General features: G+C 39.0%; 1 protein-coding gene across 3 annotated transcripts in view; it reads left to right on the top strand.

Moving 5' to 3' along the window:
* The window catches only part of utrn (utrophin), a 136,799-nt gene that overhangs the window by 101,747 nt on the left and 13,784 nt on the right, over positions 1 to 21,268 (top strand). For 2 of the 3 annotated variants that reach the window (XM_088402868.1, XM_088402866.1), the window contains exons 63-72: positions 1,027 to 1,088; positions 1,623 to 1,697; positions 4,921 to 5,122; positions 5,583 to 5,668; positions 8,261 to 8,418; positions 11,159 to 11,325; positions 13,364 to 13,475; positions 16,241 to 16,377; positions 18,603 to 18,641; positions 19,046 to 19,111. In XM_088402868.1, coding sequence (XP_088258994.1) covers positions 1,027 to 1,088; positions 1,623 to 1,697; positions 4,921 to 5,122; positions 5,583 to 5,668; positions 8,261 to 8,418; positions 11,159 to 11,325; positions 13,364 to 13,475; positions 16,241 to 16,377; positions 18,603 to 18,641; positions 19,046 to 19,111 — 1,104 coding nt within the window. The remainder of the gene's footprint in view (positions 1 to 1,026; positions 1,089 to 1,622; positions 1,698 to 4,920; positions 5,123 to 5,582; positions 5,669 to 8,260; positions 8,419 to 11,158; positions 11,326 to 13,363; positions 13,476 to 16,240; positions 16,378 to 18,602; positions 18,642 to 19,045; positions 19,112 to 21,268) is intronic. The other variant, XM_088402867.1, reaches the window with a different exon arrangement.

Raw genomic sequence — 21,268 nt, 5'->3', positions numbered from 1 at the left:
GTAAAACATGTTTTATTACTTTATGATGTGGATGATGTAACATGATGTGGAATGACTTTCAGTAATGAGCTGTGCATTTTCAAAAGTTCTAACAAAGTTGTTCGAATCTTTCTAAATTTTGACCAAAGATAGACAATATGACTGAGGTTAGTTCATAGTCCGCTCTTTGGCGTAAAAATTGCATTCTCTCGTTTAATGTTGCTTAAAAAAATGCCTCATTTGACAAAGTTACTTGTCCCGTTCCATTTCCTGCTGTTATATCTAAACTCAACAATCTTCGTGGCATATGTGTCAAAGTTTGCGAGCGCCCGCTGACAGCGCCGCCGATCTCATTACGACATTCATGAGCTGCTGATTTACACACAAACGCTGCGCACTCAGCGTCGATGGAAACGCCGCCCTGCTCTGTTGCGTAGCGGGACGGCCGCGCACCCCCGTCATTATGAGCGGCAATACAAGCAGCTTCCACATTGCGCTCTGCTTATTTATTAGACTCTATTTTATTCGAAATGGGGTAATAAACAAGCAAGAAACGGAGTACTGCGGAGGCTTTCTGTCGGCGTCGACTTATTTCCACATCGCCACCTTTTGTTTCTGATTTCGGATGTGATGTTTGCATTTGCTTTGCGCTCTGTCGGCTGTGATTTTGCTTCGTTGGGACAATAAAGACCTAGTAAAGTGAATTCAGCAATTGTGACGTGCAGGTAGCTAGCTAACTTTGTTCACGCACACTTGCGCGGCTTCATGCCTCCTTTCTACACAGATACATGTATATAGAAATACATGATATGTAATGATGTATAAATACCCTATACAAGTATATATATATATATATATATATATATATATATATATATATATATATATATATATATATATATATATATATATATATATACCTACAATATTAAAAATATACTAGTTACATGCATATCCCTAGAAATATGACAAAAATGCTACATAATACAATTTATATAATATAATAAAGTATCTTGTAATTGCATATGCACTTCTGGTTTTTTTTAGCCACCAGACACAAACGACGTGCTGGGATCATCCCAAGATGACTGAGCTCTACCAGTCGTTAGGTAAGAAGCACAAATGCTCACAATTGAAAGTGGCTCTCCTTGCCCACGTTCAAGGGCATTCTAGTTTTTTGCCCACCAGATGGCACTGCGGAAAACTGGTTAGCACGTCGGCCTCACATGCGGAGGTTGCGGGTTCGATTCCGGGTTTCCTGTATGGAGTTTGCATGTTCTCCCCGTGCCTTTGTGGGTTTTCTCTGGGTTCTCCAACTTCCTAGCTATAAACATGCACAGAAGCTATATTGGGCACTCCAAATTGCCCTTAGGTTTGTTTGCGAGTATAAACGGCAACCAATTCAGGATGTACGCCACCTGCCTAAAGAAAACTGGGCTAGCCACCAGCGATTTTTGCGAGGACACGCATTTGAGAAAAACGGATGGACAACCCATCCTACAACATTTCCTAATTTCCCAACAAATAGCAATAGCTTCCACTGAGACAGAGCACCCTAATTCCATCTCGTTTCACAGTAAAATTCAGCTTTTTTTTTTTTTTTGCCAATAAATTGTCTTTTTTGTTTGGCAACGTGTCCATAGCGGATTTGAACAACGTGAGATTCTCTGCGTACCGCACCGCCATGAAGATCCGCCGGCTGCAGAAAGCTCTGTGCTGTAAGTCATGCACACACACACACAAACAAATGCTACACTAAGTGGGAACATCAAGGGAATACGCTGTTGAAATTGTTTTTACTCTAGTGAACAGCACAACATCGTTGAACTAACAAAAGATTTCAGCAAACATACACAGGAAAGTGCTAGTCCTCTATAGGAGGCCTATAAGGACGATAGGTAAGCACGTAGTAGTGATGGAAGATTGAAGCTTCAAACTTACAGTGGATTCAGTGGAAATTTTATATATTTACACCACGCTAGCTTTTATTTTTAAACAATCTAGAGCAGAGGTGTCAAACGTATAGGCGCAATGCTAATCATATTAGCTAACCCCCTCAGTCCTCCTTCAGTCTCCCTGGTGACAGGAGAGCAACGAACATGGCAATACACAAAAATCTTTATTTATAAGCAATGGAACACTCAGTGTTCAAAATGAGACACTACATTTTACTACCATTTTATTATGTTGAAATCTTCGCACTTGACTGCACTCCTTGCGACAAATCTGTCCAGAATCTGCACCCCTGTTTTTCGCGAGGAATTGGGACTAGGCCGCCACTGTTTTTAGGATAGGATAATAATAAAGTATCACAAGTGCTTCATGAAGCTTTGTTTTCCCATTACTCATAGTAATGATTGAACAAATTGGAGTGTGAGATTTTGAGAGTTTCTGATGCTATCAGAAAATCTAATCATTTGGAATGTCACAGGAGCAAAACTTTTTAAATTAAGAGCAAATTAAATGGAACATGAAACATTTTGTGTCTAGATTGTGTTATAATGACTCATTTGCAAAACTTTCTTCGGCATTATTTTTGGATGAAAACAGATGACATAGAGACCGCTACAAAGCTAGTTTCAAAGTTTGTTAAATGAGACACAGATGGCACAACGCTCTGTTTTAAGACTTTTTTTTTTTCCATCTAGAAAGGCGTCGGGGTGTGTTTGGCTGAAAAGAAAATACTCCACAGGTACCCCCCTGTGAAATATTTTGAAGATTGAGAACCACCTCCTTAACCAATGTAGAGTAAAGAAGCACAGTACAGTCTTGCTGTGGCAAAACAATCATTCAAGCGAGAGATGATGTTATAATGGCCGCCCACCCTTTGAGACTACCCAGCTGTCTCCCTCCAAAAAAAAAAAAAAAACCATAAAACAACTCCTCGGTGCAGGTGCGCTTTCAAGCTTTTGTGCTCAACCTCTAATGAGCTGCACTAATTCAAAGCCATCATTTTTGCACGATTGTTTTTCAGTGACAATTTGCGGCAGGAACGCATTAGCCCGATTGTTTTCCAAACACAGGAGATTCAGTTCCAACAGTGATGTCATACACGACATCCACAGGTTCCTATTGTGGTCTTTTCTGCGAATGTCTCGCTCATGCGACGTGTGTGAATGGCGCATTTGCGCATTAGCGAGCTTGACAGGCAAACTACAAAACGTCTAATTAGGTTAAGTCTGTGCCAGGGGGCTTCGAGTGGCACAAACGAGCTCGCGTGGCAGCCGGCTAATATGCCGTGTGTGTGTGTGTGTGTGTGTGTGTGTGTGTGTGTGGCCTGAAACTACCTGACAACAATGTGAAGGGTTTGCCATAATTGGCGCGGCCTGGTGAACAGGAGCTAGCATGAGGCAGCCTGGCTGACGTGGATGACGGTGATAACACATTTCACTGACATCGTAATAGAAATCGTTTTTTTTTTCGTTGTTGTTGTTTTCATTTCACGGCTAATGCTGTGGACTGAAGCGGATTCATTAATCACCTGTTGCAGACAGCTTCGTTGTGTCTATGTTGCGGTCCCAGCTGCTGTTCTCAGCGATATTTAGCAGTTTAGCAGATGTTTAGACACCTTTTACACAAATACTAGCTTAAAAAAAATTCGTCTCTCCAAATTCAACCATAACAACCAGCAAATTGTGTCATGTAATATATATATATAAATGGATGGATGCATGGTACTGTACTGTACTGTATATTTATATATTTGTATCAGGTATATATCATGTATCTGTGTAGCAAGGATATATATACATTTTTTTTTGGGGGGGGGCACTTTTAAGCAGGGATTTCAGCAATAAGCATTTTTTTTTAAAGCCACCCATTGTGTATTACTTTTCTGTTTATTTTTTTAATATTTATTGTGGACTATTGAATATAATCAGGAATCTTGTCGAAGAAAAATAAATAAATGGAAGCAATAAATGTTTAGGTTGTTAGGCTGATACACATTTTTTTTTAGGCTGATACAAATTAAGATGTTTGGTATTTTTTGTTTCAATCGTCATGTTTCTTTGTGTTTTTTTTTAAGTGAGTTTTTTTTAAAGGGTTAAGCATTCAGGCTGGAGACCTGATTAATCAATATTAATGTGTGAAAATACAGAAAATAAATCACTTTATTTGTGTTAATTGCTCATCAAATTAAGAAAAAAAAATGGAAAATCGTCATAAAATATGAGATGCAAAATTTAAACTCACCTTTAGTTAACAGATGCATTACTCACAGAAAATTATTTTATATATATATATATATATATATATATATATATATATATATATATATATATATATATTTTTTTTTTTTTTTTTTTTTTCTCCCTGTATTTTTCAGTATTTGCATATTATGTTCTAGATTTAAAAACCAACCTGTGAATGTTCTTTTTAACCACAGTCCAACGTCCATGTTGTAAAGGGCCATGCACAAAACTATATTCTCACTCAGCATCCGAAATATTGTGCAGCTCTTTGATTTTCCTCCTCTTTCCAACCCGCTTATCTTTGATTCCCATTTTAGCGCCTTCCATTTGAAAGCCGAGCACGGTTGGCTAAAACAGGAAGTCAGACATTATCGCAGTTGATGAGCGGAGGTGAATCGTAAAGCCTGAAAATGAGCTTATAAACTTTTATGAGAAGCTAAAAAAAAAAAAATTCTTTCCAACTCTTCCTTTTCATCAACTTTTTTTTTTTCTCCCAACGCTTTATAAAATGTGCATAAAAGATGAAGATGTCACCAGCAAATTAGATTTGTGGAAACTGACTGGCTTATTTCCATCATATCAATAATTAATCGCAATGATCCATCTGTTCTCTCGCTATTCACTCTGGGATTGACTTCCATGAAACGTGCTGTGCCACTTTTTGAGCTGCTCGTCCTCGTTCTCCAACCGCACTCGCCAACGTATTCCCCGATTCATCCCGGTCTCGTTTGATGTCCTCCCCCTGCAGTGGACCTCCTGGACCTGAACGTTGCCCAGAACACTTTTGCTCAACACAAGCTGAGCAACAACCAGCAGCTGATGACCGTACCGGACGTCATCAACTGCCTGACGTCCATCTACGACGGCCTGGAGCAGGAACACAAAGACCTGGTTAACGTGCCACTCTGCGTGGACATGTGTCTCAACTGGCTGCTCAACGTCTACGACACGTATGTGGACAATTACTGTTGTGGGATTCGGGAAGATGGGCCCGGGAAATAAATGGTCTTTTTGGGAGGTTTCTTTCATTTGAAGCTGCGCACACAAGTCTGAACAGAGCAGTTTGATGGTCTGTAAGAGTGTGTGGACAAGTAAGACAGAAGGAGGGACACCGAGAAGTGAGAATAAGCCACACAGGTTCTTATGTGTGTTAACAGGTGGGCGGTGAACAACAAAATGTTATAAAAATACTTATTTTTCATTATATTACCATTAAAATTGTGGCTAAAGGAAAAAAAATATGAGAAAAGCAGAGTAGGCTGATCTGATGGTTGGGTGATCCACACAGAAGACCACACAGTCGTAATGCAGCTCCACATTAATAAATCATTTTGCTCTATTTGTATATTTTGCCATTGATGTGATTTTTCCATGTTATCGCTGATTTTTGTGTGTGTGTTTTTTTTTAAGCGGTCGCAGTGGGAAGATCCGAGTTATGTCGATGAAGATCGGCTTGTTGTCTCTCTGCAAGGGGCACCTAGAGGAGAAATACAAATGTGAGTTATGTTCTAACGCACACACGTTCGCACAAATACACAAGTCTGCATTGTCTTCCTTTTGAGGACCAGAGATGACATTTGATGGATGAATGCATTTAAATGATAATAATAAGCATTCAGTCTGTTAGCTAATCAGTAATAAATTGGCTTTAAAGGGACAGTGTGTAAGAGTTTTCCGTTTTTTCCTTAAAAAGGACGAAATTAAATGATAAATTTCAAAAATGTGCAAGTAAATGTGTTCTTAATGACAGCAGTATGTTTTAAATATAATCATAGGTCTAGTTATCATGAAATTGTATTACATGGGGGGGGTGGGCATTTCTGCAGAGGCGGCCATGTTTGTTTTAGCTATGGACAATGGGAAATGCAGCACCTGCAGCACCTCCTGCTGTCTGCAATGAAAAACGGTCTAAATCTTACACACTATCCTTTTAAACAGGTAATATTTTATCTGACATTACAGTATTTGAGAACTTTTTTTTTTTTATATACAATTAGTAGCTTTAAAAAACACATTTGGCCACTTGCTGTCAACCGAAAATGACATCACAAGTTATCGTTCAATCAGCTAGCGACCGTCACATGACCAAACCGAGAAAACAGGTGAGCCATGGTTAGTTACATTGTTAAAAAAATAAATTTAAAAATGCTGCTTTTACGCTACTGGCAACTTTCTTGCCAGCAAAATACCGTTAAATTACAATAAAACATTTACGGTAAAAATGTGTGTATTTTTTTTTTTTTTACAAAACGTACTGTTGATTTTACAATTACAAAATGTACTGTTTCAAATCAACAGCATCAATACAATATTTTACTGTAAATGTAGAAAATGCGTTACCATAATTTTACAGTACTTTTCTGGCAACCAAGTACTGTATCAGTATTTTATTTTAAAAACTGTAAAAACACTATTTTTTACATTATTATTATTTTTTTTTTTTACATTTTACCGAAGCATGCCAAATAGATGTTTTTCTCTCAATGCAATTTCAACAAGTCAGAAGAAAATATAGTTATAAGTAACAAATTGACGGATTTGGAATTAGCATCACAGACACGACGAAGACAGTCAACAACTCACACTGCTGACAGTTTCCTTAATATTTAACTGAGCTTTATGTGTGAAAGGAACATAACCTTGCTTAATTTGTTCATTAATAAAAGACACAAAATTTTGACTTCTAATTTTGAGGGTGCTTGGACAATATTGGGGGTGCTTCAGCACCCTGAAATGGGCTAACCGCATCTCTATTGAGGACGAAACGCATAACAGCACACATATTTTAATCTAGACATCAAGGCTATCAAATAAATGTGTAAAGAGCTTTCCATCCGGCTGTTCTAATTGGGCGAGCGACCTCCTACGCTTTATATAATTGTCCATGCATGTTTATTTCGAGGATTAGTCAGTGCGAATGTTATTTTGCCTTTTTTTTTTTTGTCCTCCTTTCTCTCTTCACCAATTGTCCCCCAGTGTCACTTTGTCATTGTTTACTTAGCCTCCCTTGCACACCCACCCCAATTTTTTTTTCCTTTAAGCCTTTTCCGAAAAACGTTCCCTTCCGGAGCTTCCGCATTCATTCCCTTGGCACATTGTATTAGAGCGCGAAGGGTATCATCCACGCCCGATCGCGCCCTTCCTGCTCGGCTTTCACACTCTCATTGGCTCACAAATAGCCAGCGCGCATTCCCACACGCACAGTCTGCCGCGTCATGTGATATCGGTGAGCAGTGGCTATTGATATCATCAGGAAGTGTGCGGAGAAAGGTCATATACACGCTTTTCGGGGATGAGGAATTGCGCTATTAACCCTTGCTTTTGAGGACGGGATAAGATTTTTAATCTTTTTTTTTTAAACTACTCAAAATGTGCATGAGATCCATCCATACATATGTAGTTTTTTATTTTTGTATGCACCCCTCTACCCCATGAGGGCATTATATAATGAAAAATGTGACTTCTTGAAAAGTTAAAGGCGCTGTGCCAAAAAGACAGAAAAAAAAGTGTGCAGATGATTTCAGGGGATGTATTTGAGCTTGAAATAAGTCAATAATTCATGACAAAATAAATTCGGAGTGAAAACCCGCTCTGGTGTTTATTGTACCAATGTGGTCCTTGCTTTTGAGGGTGGGATAGCTAACATTTTTTTTTTTAAACCACTCAAAATGCAATATAACACATACGTTTAGCATCCATTGAAAAAAATGTGGATTATAATGAGTGTGGGTCTGTCCAACCTGGGAAGATAAACATACGCGTTGTAATTATTTAGTGTGCCAAGCTGCAACAGTTTTGAATTTGGAGCATATTTTGAACATGATTATGTAATAAGCGTGAAGTTTCAACTCCTTAGTGATTCAATGCTTTCTCCTTTGATTTCACAAAGAAATCCTCAAAAAAGTCCCACATAGCTACAATGTATGCACAAGCCATTTTAATAATCAATCATTGTTACAAAAAACATTTATGGCAGGTAATTTTTGTAGATGTTGTGATGGTGTATTCTACATAAATCGAAATTGAGTCTACGGTGAAGATTGTCTTTTTGAATGACTTCCTTTCTCCATCCGTCCGTCCGTCCCCAGACATCTTCAGTCAGGCGGCATCAGCGGGAGACACGTGTGACCAGCGGCAGCTGGGCCTCCTGCTTCACGAGGCCATCCAGATCCCCAAGCAGCTCGGAGAGGTGGCCGCCTTCGGGGGTTCTAACATCGAACCCAGCGTGCGGAGCTGCTTCCAGCACGTAAGTGCGCGTTACAATATAACATGCGTGTGATTGGGATGGGATGAGATTTCACAGCTATTCTTTTGTCTGTTTGTTTTGCGATCTGTGTTATCTTGTCCAATCCTTTGATCTTTATATCAAAAAGAAAGCATTGAAAGATAACACCTGGAGCTGAAATTTCACCCAGATGGTGACATCATGGCAAAGTTTGACTAAAATACTGCAGTAGAATGTTGACGAATTTGTCCCCCAAAAAAATGACACGATACTACACAAGGGTTAATGTTATGTGTGACAGTAAAATGCTACTATGGGCTGAGAACTAGAAACCTTACTCTACCAAATAATAAAACGACACAAATGCCTTGGTATGTGCGGTAACTTTTTTCCGAAATCATATTCAATCCCTTAATCGGGGCACTAAAAGGACTTCATTATGCTGCCGATGTATTTGTGCAATCTGTGTTGCCAGCATGTACCCCAATTCCAGCATAAATTATTCGCTAGCTTGCAGTGCTCAAGTGCCCCCGAGAGCTTTCTAATTATTTTTCAGAGGCTCTTTAACTCTTTCAGTGCCATGGATGAGAATTCTCATCTTTTAAAATAGTAATACCAATAAAAAAAAAAAAAAATTCTGGTCAAATACATTTTTTATGGAGTGTAGCTGACACCCTTGACTAATGCTTACCTAATATAAGCCAAATGAGCACTGTAGTGATAACTGTGACCATTGGATGGCAGTGTTTCCACACGTACGACATAGCTATTACCTACATGCAATTCAAAATAAGGAATGGAAGTCAACCTTTCATATGAAACCACCCATATTTACATCAATTATGTTAAAACATTAAATTACTGCTTTGATGCCGACTGATCACTTTTGAACAAAGCAGGTTGATTCAAACACTTCATTGAATTGTTTATTATCTTTAAATACTATACTATGATGTACTTTCAAATCACCTTTGAGGTGCATTATTTTACAGTTTTTTTCCTTGCAAAATTCTCGTCTTTTTCTCATGGATTAAAGGTCCCTGGATTCTTCTTTTGAGCTACATTTACACTGCATATACGTCGGAATACGAGGCCGGGACTCGCCCAAAGTCAAGCGTTGGCGTCAGACAGTAGGATAACATCTTAATCAGCGCTCATTTCTATTCCGCCGCGTAACCACCTCAAAGCCAAAGAAGGACTTGAATATTTAAGCTGTGCTGACCAACCAGGAAGCCCCTGGTGGCCTGCGGTCAGCTGCCGCCTGTCCTCCCCGCTGCTTTACAGCGGCCAGCGAATCAATTTTGCAGCTTTATCACTGGATGTTCCTGGCATTTAACGATGTCTTTATCCCCTCGGGGATCGCGCCTTCATTCCTCACTCGCTCTGGCTTTCTTCCGCCGACGCTTCATTTCCGGGAAGTGAGCATTTAAATTGGGGCGAGGCTGTAAATTTCATTTTTTAATTTTTTTTTTTAAACAGTGGATTCGCACGCACAAATAAATCGCACGCTGGCTCCGTCCCGAATCGGCGCGCCAGATGTGCTGCAGTCGTGCGTAAATCAGTCATCAAACTAAGTTGGCTCCTTGAAAGTTGCTTTCGCACACACAAACACACACACACACGTGACACCTGCGTCCGTCCCGTCAATGACGTCCAGTCCATTTGCTTTAACGATCTCATGATGAATGAGTGGCACCGCTATAAATTTTGGCCTCCTTGACTGTACTTTTGTCACTGGCTTCCATTTAAGCATCCATCTGTCTTATCGGGGTCACACCCTTCACACTGCGCTAATCTGTAAACACCGTAATTCTACCAGCCTGACTTGAGCAAGGAAAAGACGAAAATATTAATAGTACGGTGCAAATCGGGTTATTTTTTGTCACAGTATTCATCTGAAGTAAATGCACTGTTTTGAAATCCTTTGAGATTGAGTATGTACCGCTATTGCAATGCTAACCCTAGTGTATCGTATACAGTACATTTTTTCACTCTTTATATCGTTTATTTGTTTTCGAATTCTCATTTTATTGACTTTACAATGGCAACATGCGTATGTTAACGTAGATGATAAAACATGCTTAAAGTTGGGCTAGCAATTCATAAGTATTGAGAGTAATTAGACTATCCAGTCAGTTGAAAATGACTGCAACCTTCTGTTGCCCTTTTGCTGTTTGTCAGTATTGAAAAGGTTATGTTGTATTTTTTATTTATTTTTTTTTTTTGAGGGCAACAGCAAAGCTTTCTGACATTATTCTGACAGCCCTCTCAGATCGGCTCAATTTCATTGTCAAACGCAGGGCAGGTTTGCAATTCTTTAATGTTTACAGCACCCCATTATGTGTTACCATTAAGCTAGCAGTCAGCGTTAAGCTAGCAGTCCCTGAGGCAAAGCTATTTGGCTTTTTAAATACACAAGGTGTCATTCTCTTTATTTTATGCTTAGTGTGACAGTGAACCTCGACTGGAAGTGGAAATTGACCGCTTGAAGCCATTTTTGTGCCGTTCTACCTGCCTAACTGCCGCTTAATAGTAATAATAACAATAAATAGAAATCTTTCACCACCTTAATGAATAATCAGGATTTCAAAATCGACCAAAATAATCGTAATTATTATTTCGAAATTAATCACGCAGTCCTAATACATGGTGATGTTTATTCCCATTTAAACTCCGTATTGTGCACCTGTGTTTGAACAAGCAGTAAAAGAATGACGTTGGCGCCATTTGAGTCAACTCCACGTGGGCTTCTGTTTGGTAGGCGACCAACAAGGTGGAGCTGGAGCCCCGACAGTTTGTGGACTGGATGCGTCTGGAGCCTCAGTCCATGGTTTGGCTCCCCGTCCTGCACCGAGTGGCCGCCGCCGAGACGGCCAAGCATCAGGCCAAGTGTAACATCTGCAAGGAGTGTCCCATTGTGGGCTTCAGGTACTTGAGGCTTTTTCTTCAATGGGGCTTGCAAGTGTGTGTGTGTGTGTGTGTTTCAAAGGCGGACATGCACACTAGCGTTTGCTGCTAATGATAAAGGGCAGCTTGCTCTGTTGGGCATTTAGTGAAATGTCAGCATAGGCCAGACCACTGACTAAATAGTATTTAAACCTCCACTGGTTTGAACCTTCACAAAGGATGCTGGCAAACAACCCTGAACAGACGCGCATCTCTTTGTTCTGATTTTTTTTTTTTTTTTTTGTGGAAATGAATGTAACGTTGCGCCAAGTGACGCCGTGTGTCAAAATGGTCGCCTTTCAAAAACAAACTGATGAATCAAGAGTCTCCCAAGTCATGCCGCTGATGGATGACAGGAAGAGGACAGAGAATGCCGAGTAAGCATTTTTTTTTTTCTGTCGTTAAATATGAGCGGATTACTTTTTCAATAGTGGACTGAGCTCCTGGAACTTTTGTGCTAACTTAATGCAAGATTGTTTTGGGTATTCTAATAATTAGAGGTGACAAACGTTTGTTTTTTTTTATACCGATGCCACTGTTTGACACAACGAAAACACAGACTGCTCGTCAATCAGCCGAGTAATTATAAAAATGATAATGTCAGCTATCGAAATATTTTTTGGGGAATCGAATGCCTACCGATATCCCTTCAATTAATCGAAAAATGATTAAACGTGCACATTTACTCTCTTTTTTTGCCCACTTAGGTTCACTAGCCTCACGTTCCGCTCAAGCACGCGTGACTTTGAGTGCGTACGGCTTTAAAAGGCGGGGCCTAGCCGGCGAAACAAAAGTTTTGACTTGACTGGCCGTTAAACGGCAAATCCTTCAGCCATTCCGCTCCGCGTGTTGAATGTGAGTCGACATCCAGCCGCGGCGCGCGCAAAGTAGTCTCAGTGGCGCTTATGGGCCCAACCCGCTTTGAAGGTGACTGAACGCCTCCCCCTCATGACCATCCGCAGCGCATAATGGTGTCTTTGACTCGTGCGAGCAGTTGAGCTCCGTGATATACGACTTGTGAGGGCTCATCCGTCAGCCGAGCCCCCAAAGAGGAAAGAGATAAAGCGCTCCGGCTATTATGTCTGTCTTTTTTTTCTTCTTCTTCTTTTTTTCAGCCGCTAAATAGCTTTCTGGCTGCAGCTGACCGGGATGGAGGCGGTGTCCTATTGAGAAGCGTTTTGAGCGGGAAGGCAATTGTCTGTCACTCTGTCAGCACTTAGACGAGGGTTGCGAGGCGGTTAGGGGGACCTGGCCTCAACGGAGCATTTACAGAACGCGGGCGTGAATTGAAAATGAATCAAAATGTCAAGTTGTTTTGAGAAGTTACGGGAATCGAGTCGAAAGTAGTCGGGAAATTCAAAATGAATCGATATGTCAAGTTGTTTTGAGAAGTTATGGGAATAAAGTCGAAAATAGTCAAAAACTGACATTTAATTACTGTACGATTTTATTCCCCCCCAAAATTCGGAACCCTCATAAAGTTATGATTTCTTTTGAGAAAAATGTGACTTGGCCTACGTCTCAATTCTTTTAAAATCAAGTAGGGAAATTAATGGTATTTTTAAAAAGGAGTTCATACTCAGAATATCATTCAATATTTTCTAAATTCCCTCTTCCAAAAATTAAGAAAAATATGATGTTGCTTGAATACATAAAATGAATTGAAGCTTTATTGTTGTAAACGACAAACTTTTGTAAATTAGCATTTAATTCCTGCGATATCCTTAAAAAAATTACTTTTATGAAACTCAAACCTATGTGAGTGTTCTCACAAAATGTCTATTTTTCTTGAATAATATGACCTGATTGTGGTAAAATTGCGGTTTCCTGAAAAATACGTTATTTTCGTAAAATTGTGACAGCATGAAAACGGGAAATTATTGTTGGTAAAAAAAATAACCCTATAAAATGTGTGGTGTATCACATTTACAACCTGACATTGCAAACTAAAAGTGTCGTCAACTTTCCATGACGCCGTTATGCAAATAGTTTGTTCTTGCTCTTTCGTTTTTGTGTGTAGGTATCGCAGTCTGAAACATTTCAACTACGACGTGTGTCAGAGTTGCTTCTTTTCCGGACGCACTGCCAAGGGCCACAAGCTCAACTACCCTATGGTGGAGTACTGCACACCGGTAAGATGACAGCTCAATCAAAAAATCATGTATTTTTCACGTCTGTAGCCGTCAATGGGAGTCAACGATGTTCTGATGGATACGACAAAAATTGCGAATGCTTTCTTGTAATAAGTCAATCAATACAGCCAATTTAGGTAGGTGCTCTTGGAAATGGTGTTTGAACAATGAAATAGTATTTATTATATTTATTTTATATCGATTATATACAGTATATATATTTATTAAAAATAGTACATATTATATTTACGATATAGTAAATATTATAGTATTTCTATATTATTATTTATTATATTTATTGTCAAATAAAATGTAACTAGTAAAAAATGAAGAAGAAAAATCTGATCTAAAACTTTTTTCAAACTGCACTTGGATTATTAGAATACTGCACCAACACGAAAGTAACATTGCTGATTGTGTTGATTCGTGGAGTGTGCGACCTAGTGGGGGGTAAAATCACAGTTCATACTCAGAATTTCTACTTCGACAGAGTTTTATTCTGTCTCCCTTTGTTTACCGGGAAATTTTCCCGGGGTGTCCACTAAAAAAAAAATAAAATAAAAAAAAAATATGAAGATAAACTGCACTGGACTATATGCCACAGGTTGTAACATCAGATATTTGTGCAGAAAGATGTGATGCTTTTTTTTTTCAATTTTTGTTTTGATTTGAAACAGGTTTTTTTTCAGAACTACACTTGACTTGTGAGAATATTGCACCAACACAACAGTAACCTGCCTTATTGTGTTTACTAGTGGAGAGTGGACCTAGCTGTTCATACTCAAAATCACTACATTGATCGTGTCTTTTTGTATCTCCCTTTTTATACCGGGAAATGTAAAAAAAAATGCAGATCAACTGCACTGGAATATGACACACAGGGTTCAAAAGCATGAGAAAAAAAAAATCGGTAGTTGGATTTTTAAAACACATTCCCCGTTTTACCATTATTGCAGGTAAAATCTTTTCCCGCCGTCGTCCCATTCCGACTAAAATTAGAATGAAAGTGATTCAAATGTATGCAATAGAACTGTCATGGAGCCTTCAGTTGTATTTTGCACAGCGTTCCATCAACACTTCAAATTCCTCTGAAGAAATGATCAAGCTTCATTTTTCTTCCGTTTCTCACGGGAAGCAATTTCTACACCGCCAGAAGAATGTAATCAAAGGTACATCTGTGAAAACGAGCCCTGGCCTTTTTTATAATTAGGCAAACTCATTCCAAATCAAGCTAGTTTTTTTTTTTTTTCTCCTTAATCCCGCTTTTCCAATTTTGCAAATGTGATGAATATTGACGGCAGAATTCTTCGCCGAGTGCCATTTTTTTTCCCCCCACGCTGATGAGCTTCTTTGAAGGCTAGCAATCATTTGGAGAGTATTTGTCCGCCGACGGAGGAGCCGGAGAAAAACGCCACTTTCCTTTGATGGAATAGGGGTGAAAGAAAAAAAAAAAAAAAAAAGTAAAATGACCTTATCAGCCCAGGCGCGAAAGTCCACCAGGACCACTGAGCAGTCGCGACACGTCAGCGTCACGGCGGGAAAAGTGTGCCATGAGATTAATGAAGGTGGAAGACTTGTTTTACAGTCCGGGCCGGCTCGCCGTTGACCTCAAGCGCGGCCGCGATCGATGCTCGGGTCGTTCGCTACGGAACGGCTCCGGACGAAGGGATTGGACGAAACTTATTTTATCGATTCGTCACAGTCCGAAGGAAGTTTTATTTTGCAAACCAGTCAGCCAGTGAAATTCTAATACGGTGGTGCCGAGAGAACCACAAAAACAAAAAGAGCCGTCGGTAAAATTATGCTTCACGAAAAACTTGATTACCGTAATTACCCAAATATAAGATGCACTTTTTTTTTTTTTTTACCCAAAAATGAAGGTCAAAAGTACCGTATTTTCCGCACTATAAGGCGCACCGGATTATAAGGCGCACCCTCAATTAATTACATATTTTAAAACGTTTTCCATATATAAGGCGCACCCTCAATTCATGACATATTTTCACATTTTTTCAATCACAATATAGTAATACTCAAAAGTAATAACAATAATAACTCAAATAATAACTCTCAATAGCATAATTCAATGTCAATATGACCAACTTGTTCAACTGTAAACTCACAAAAGAAACGGATCACTTCATTCCCCATCTACCAATCCCAATCTCAATATTGATCCATATATAAGGCGCACCTGATTATAAGGCGCACCATCAGCTTTTTAAAATAAATTAGGGCTTTTAGGTGCGTCTTATAGTGCGGAAAATACGGTAAATTAAATTTACCGATAGCTGCAAAAACCCTCGTAAAATTTTAACACGTTTTCGAACCCCTGGTCTGAACTTTACTTGTTTGAAATACACAAATTGTAATTCCAAACATTTTATGTGTAATTTGCTGGTAATCCTCCAACGAACAGCTTGAAATGTTTTATTTTTCCAAAGCCATGACAAGCGAGGTCAATTAAGCTCACTGACGTCGCGGAGCGCTCTCAAGTCAAGGCAAAAGATGTACAACATCAAAGATGACAAGTTAAAACATTCCGGGATGGCGTCACAAGGACGCCGTTTGTTTGGGATGATTTCTGACTGGGGTTTTTTTTTTTGAGGGGAGCTCAGGGATGTTGTTCCCCTCGCGCAAGGTCGCGAAGACAGCTCTAAACTTCCATTCCGTCAAATTTCAGACAGACATAATTGGGATATATGACACGCAGACGAGCGTTTTCGAAATGCGCGTTGAAATCCGTTGCCCTTTCCCTCCACCAGACGACATCAGGCGAGGACATGCGAGATTTTACCAAAGTGCTGAAGAACAAATTCCGCTCCAAGAAGTACTTTGCCAAGCACCCTCGACTGGGATACTTACCCGTCCAGACGGTCCTCGAGGGAGACAACATGGAAACGTAAGTACCGTTGAAAACTCCTTCTTGGAAATTACAATGGGGGCCCAAAAAATTGCGGATTCAGAGTTCAACCAAGTTTGATCGTCGTTACATTTTCCACACTATAAGGCACACCTAAAAGCATATTTTTTTTTCTCAAAAGCTACCAGGACGCCTTATACAGCGCATGAACGGCGGGTTTTCATTTTTGGGCGAGGAAAAAATAAAATAATCATTAGAGGCGCAGCCATTAATCGAATTTTAATCGCGATCGCGATAATTGACTCCCTCAATAAATTTAGATGATCCTCTGCGATATTAACTTTTAAAAGGCCGGCTATACATGTCAAATCAAACACGTTGTCATTCTACCTCTAGGAGGCAATGTTTCCCACATGTTTACATGACATAAGCCTCTCCTTTTCTCACTCTAATATATTATTTACCAGTGTGAAATGGCATCGAGTTTCTCACCTGATTCCTAATATATTCAGTGATAGCTGTCAATTGAGACCCATAACTGGAATAAATTTAGTTTGAAATGACCGAAATTGACATTTTCACTGCTAATTGATTAAAATGTGCTTTAAAAAAAATAATTTGCTAAATAATGTGCAATTTATACTACGATAAGGTGCAAAAAAAAAAAAAAAAAAATTGAAAAACTTTTTAAATCAATGGAACAGTATGTTTTTTTTGGTTGCAATTTAATTTAAAAAAATAGGTTTAACCTTAATAATATTCTTTTAAACTTTTGATTCATCTTCACATTGATCCAACCAGTCTTTTAATGTAATCACAAGGTATTTTTTCCCCTTTCATCTTTATTCTTAATTTCTGATTGCAAAGTTTGACTGACTTATTTGAATGTTTTGTTAACATTCCCTCAGCGCCGCTCCATCTAGTGGACACATAATGCAACCCCAGCCACTACTGTAGCTTCTATTCTATGTGCCTGATAATGCGTGCACCCCATACATGAAAACAGTTTTATCATAAGTTGCGCCTTATAATTTGATGTGCCTTATAGTGCGGAAAACACAGTATACCTCAGGCTAAGCATTTTATTTGTTGTGTTTATTTTTTATATATGACTACTAATACAAAACGAACTAGGAAGTTTACCAGATATGTACTTCATCACTGTGGTTGATGAAATATTTTTGTTAAAAAAAAAGCAACATCTGGCATTTTCCTAGCAAATCTCTTCACACACCTGTGCGCCAGCGGATGAGGAGTGTTTCTTTCCCCTTCTCGCTCCCTCTCGTGATTTTGCTTAATTATGCTTTGGCACAGTAGCTCTTGCAGCTGCACCGTACATCTCCTTAATGTAGAATTGGGCGCCAAGGCTGATTAACACCCTCGGAAGGTAACTGCAGGGAAAAAATAAAATGAAACAAAAACAAACAAACAACCCACAGAGACCGCTTTAACTTTTAAGACTGAGTGAAAGTCACACCAGATTATACGCACACAAACGCGCAACGATGGAGGCATCGCCCTATCACCCCGATACCCTTGCCTACTTCTTTGCAGTCATTTTTTTTTTTTTTTTTTTGGATAATGATGGTAATAATAATAATAATAATTATAAACAGGAATAATTATTCATGGTAATTCAAATGGTAATTTCCCAAATAATAAAATAATAGTAATAATAATAATAATAAATTGTAAAAATGACTAACAATAATGATAAATCACCAATGACATTGCACATCCGTCTAAAACTTAACAACAAAAAAAGGCATGCAACATTTGCGAATGACGTGTCCTGTTCCAATTAATTTTCTCTTAATTTGAAAATAAATTCCCTCGTTCAATCCCAACGTTGTCTAAAATTGGCTGAATGAAGTACAGAGGTATTAAATTACTTTAGTACTTAAATTACTTGAGTAATAGGTTACTTTCACTTTTTACTTTAGGTAATTAAGTTTAAAAATCCTTTCAGTTACTTTATGCACTTCGAGCTAAAGTAATTGAATACTTTAGTAACTTTGTTCATAAAGTCAATGATTAATTCTAATATCTGTATCAGCATCGGCCTAAAAACTACAAAGAATCCACCGGATGGCTTCCTTCAATGTTCCACTTGTCCAGATGTCTTGCTTCCTTTCTCGTTTTCCTTCACCTTTTGTGTTTTCTGTGAGCCACGCTGATTGGATTTGACCCGGACATGTTTTGTGGTACCCCCCTCAACCCAACCCAACCCAACCCAACCCCCTTCTGCTCCCCTACTCTTACAGTCCCGTCACCCTCATCAGCATGTGCCCGGAGCAGTACGAGTGAGTATCTACCACCGAGCACCGGAACGCCCTTTCATTTATTTTAATAACATAACAATCCACACATGGTCCATTTCCCTCCACCCCGCCTCACCTCAACTAAATCCATGCCTGAATTGCATGTCGCCCTCCTTGCCTGACTCATCCCCGCCGGCTGCGCACGTGACAACGCCATGTCTGCTCACTTCCTTCCCTTTGAGCATTCCAAGCGGCGGCTGTCAAAAGCCCTCCGGTCTCCTCGTAGATCATCCACTTCCCTCATTCCTCTTTGCAGGATGACGTTACCGATGCTCCGCCGAGTTGCGTGTGCGTGCGTGCGTGCGTGTGTGTGTGTGCGCTCCTTTTAATGAGGTTTTGGTGGCTCGCCCAAACCTATTCATCTCCATTACAACATTCGTCTCCAGGCTGTCCCAGTCACCTCACTTGTCCCACGATGACACCCATTCCAGGATAGAGCAATATGCCAGCAGGTACACCCCCACTCACCCCCACTCATTTCAGCATTTCATATTTGATTATATTCCATCAAGTAGTCCTTTGTGGACTATGTAGTGCATAATGCATAATCTATTTACCTTGTAAACGCTAGCAGTATTTATCTATAAAGGAACGTTGGGTTTATGCCAAAAATCTCTTCCGAAGTTGAGTATGTGGTTTACTAGGTAGAGTAGAATGCAAAATTGCATGGACCTAGTAAAGACCCTTGTGGAACACCGGTGTTTTCCAGTTTATGCGTGTGTTCTGTTCCTATCTCATGGACTGTGTTGCAAATGGCTAATTTTGCTTTTAAAGATCCTGTGGATCACCAGCAAGATGTATCTAATGAATTGTTATTCAAGTCTATGCCAGTTTTGTTCTAAAGTAGATTTTATAGTGTTGCAGAGTAGAATGCAAAAATGTATGGACCTAGTAAAGAGTCTTGTGGAACACCAGTAGTATCTATCCTGTTCTTGTCAGTGTTCCTTGTACTTTATTGTAAAATATTTATTACCTTTTAAAGAGCCTTGCGGAACACAGCACTATTTATCTATAAAGAGATATTAAATTTACTCCTGAGTTTTTTTTCTACTGTAGAGTTTGTGGTGTTCTGTGGAGAGTAAAATGCAAACATTTGTGGACCTAGTAAAGAGCCTTGTAGAACACCAGCAATATTTATTTATAAACGGACATCCAGTTATGCCCGAGATTTGCTCTAAAGTTGATAGTGTTCGATCCAGAGTGGGGTGCAAATGTTTGTGGACCTATGAAAGAACCATGTGGGACACCGGCAGTATTTGATTATAAAGTATTCGCTTGTGGAGCTCCACAAGTATCATTCTGAAGGGAAACCTCAGGGTTTTTTTTTAAACTTCCTGCAATGTCACAGGCCCAATTTCTTCCAATTTTAATTTTATTATATTTTTGATTATTATAAAGGCAGCAGTATACCAAACAAATGTAACAGGACTTTTAAATACGTTGTCACACCAAACAGATCACCCAGCCTTTTTTTTTTTCAAAGGTTTTTCTTAGACCTGAGGAGTCAGGACATTAGAAATGTATTTATTTATTTTTTTTTAATAAATGAATGAGGCAGTAAAACATTTCTTTTTTTGTCAAATGAGCAAGGAAAATGCACCGCACAGACATCGTTATCGCAATGAATCACTGCCAAGGAAATGTTCCTCCAAACGGACCGCAGAGATTCAACAAAATTTGCTCAATAATACAATTCTTTAACTTTTGACACAAAACTGATTAAAAGCGAGAGAATGACACGAGTATCGTCATTTGTCAAGACAAGACTCAATTACCGCTCTTTTAAGCGCATTAGGACGACTCTCAAGTGTTTTCCAGGAAAATTAGTGACATCGACGATCAGATCACATGACCTCCAGAGTTGGCTTTCGGCTAATGCCGTAATGCCGCCGCTGCGTCAAAGCGCCGGCCAACTTCCCAGCGGGTTATGGCTTTTGCTTAATCATCAGCCAGCACATGTTCTTCCTTGCTGAGATTTGTCAGGTTTTATCCCAAAATGGAGCCATCACAAACGGACAAATTACACCTTCGGTTTCCAAATAGTGATCTGGGGGCGTGAGGATTTAATCAACCGCAGATCATAGGAGGCTCAAAGTTATTTTTTTAATAATACTAATGTTACTGTTACTTTGCAATTTATGCCAGATCAAGCTGTATTATGAAGTACTGTTACTTCTCTATACATTTTAAATACTGCTTTATCTTTTTACCACCATCTTGGGTGTCATTAAAAGCTAGTAGTTTTTTTTTTTTTTTTTTTACAATGTATATTGAATATTATTTTAAAGTTATGAAGTTGAACATTAAAGGGATAGTCCACTTATTTATTCCAAAATAATTGGATGACATACGTGATTTTTTTCATGAAAATTCAAATAATATACTGATTAATTAAGCACCTACAAATAGGTATTATAATTACACAAAGCATTAATTACTTTTTTAAAAATTATTTTCTCAAGTAATAGTCTAAGTTTTTGAGACTATGAATAAGCTTTATGCTTATCCATGTTGAATTTATAAATCTTAAAAGAATCAAGAAATATTTGTCTAGTGAAAGGCTTATTTTGCTAACGCTAATGTTGCTAACATTAATTTTTTTCAAGAGA

Source organism: Hippichthys cyanospilos, chromosome 20 (assembly GCF_059441005.1).
Source record: "Hippichthys cyanospilos isolate Australia breed blue-spotted pipefish chromosome 20, RoL_Hcya_1.0, whole genome shotgun sequence".
Classification (NCBI taxonomy): domain Eukaryota; kingdom Metazoa; phylum Chordata; class Actinopteri; order Syngnathiformes; family Syngnathidae; genus Hippichthys; species Hippichthys cyanospilos.
This window is presented reverse-complemented; position numbering and strand designations above follow the sequence as displayed.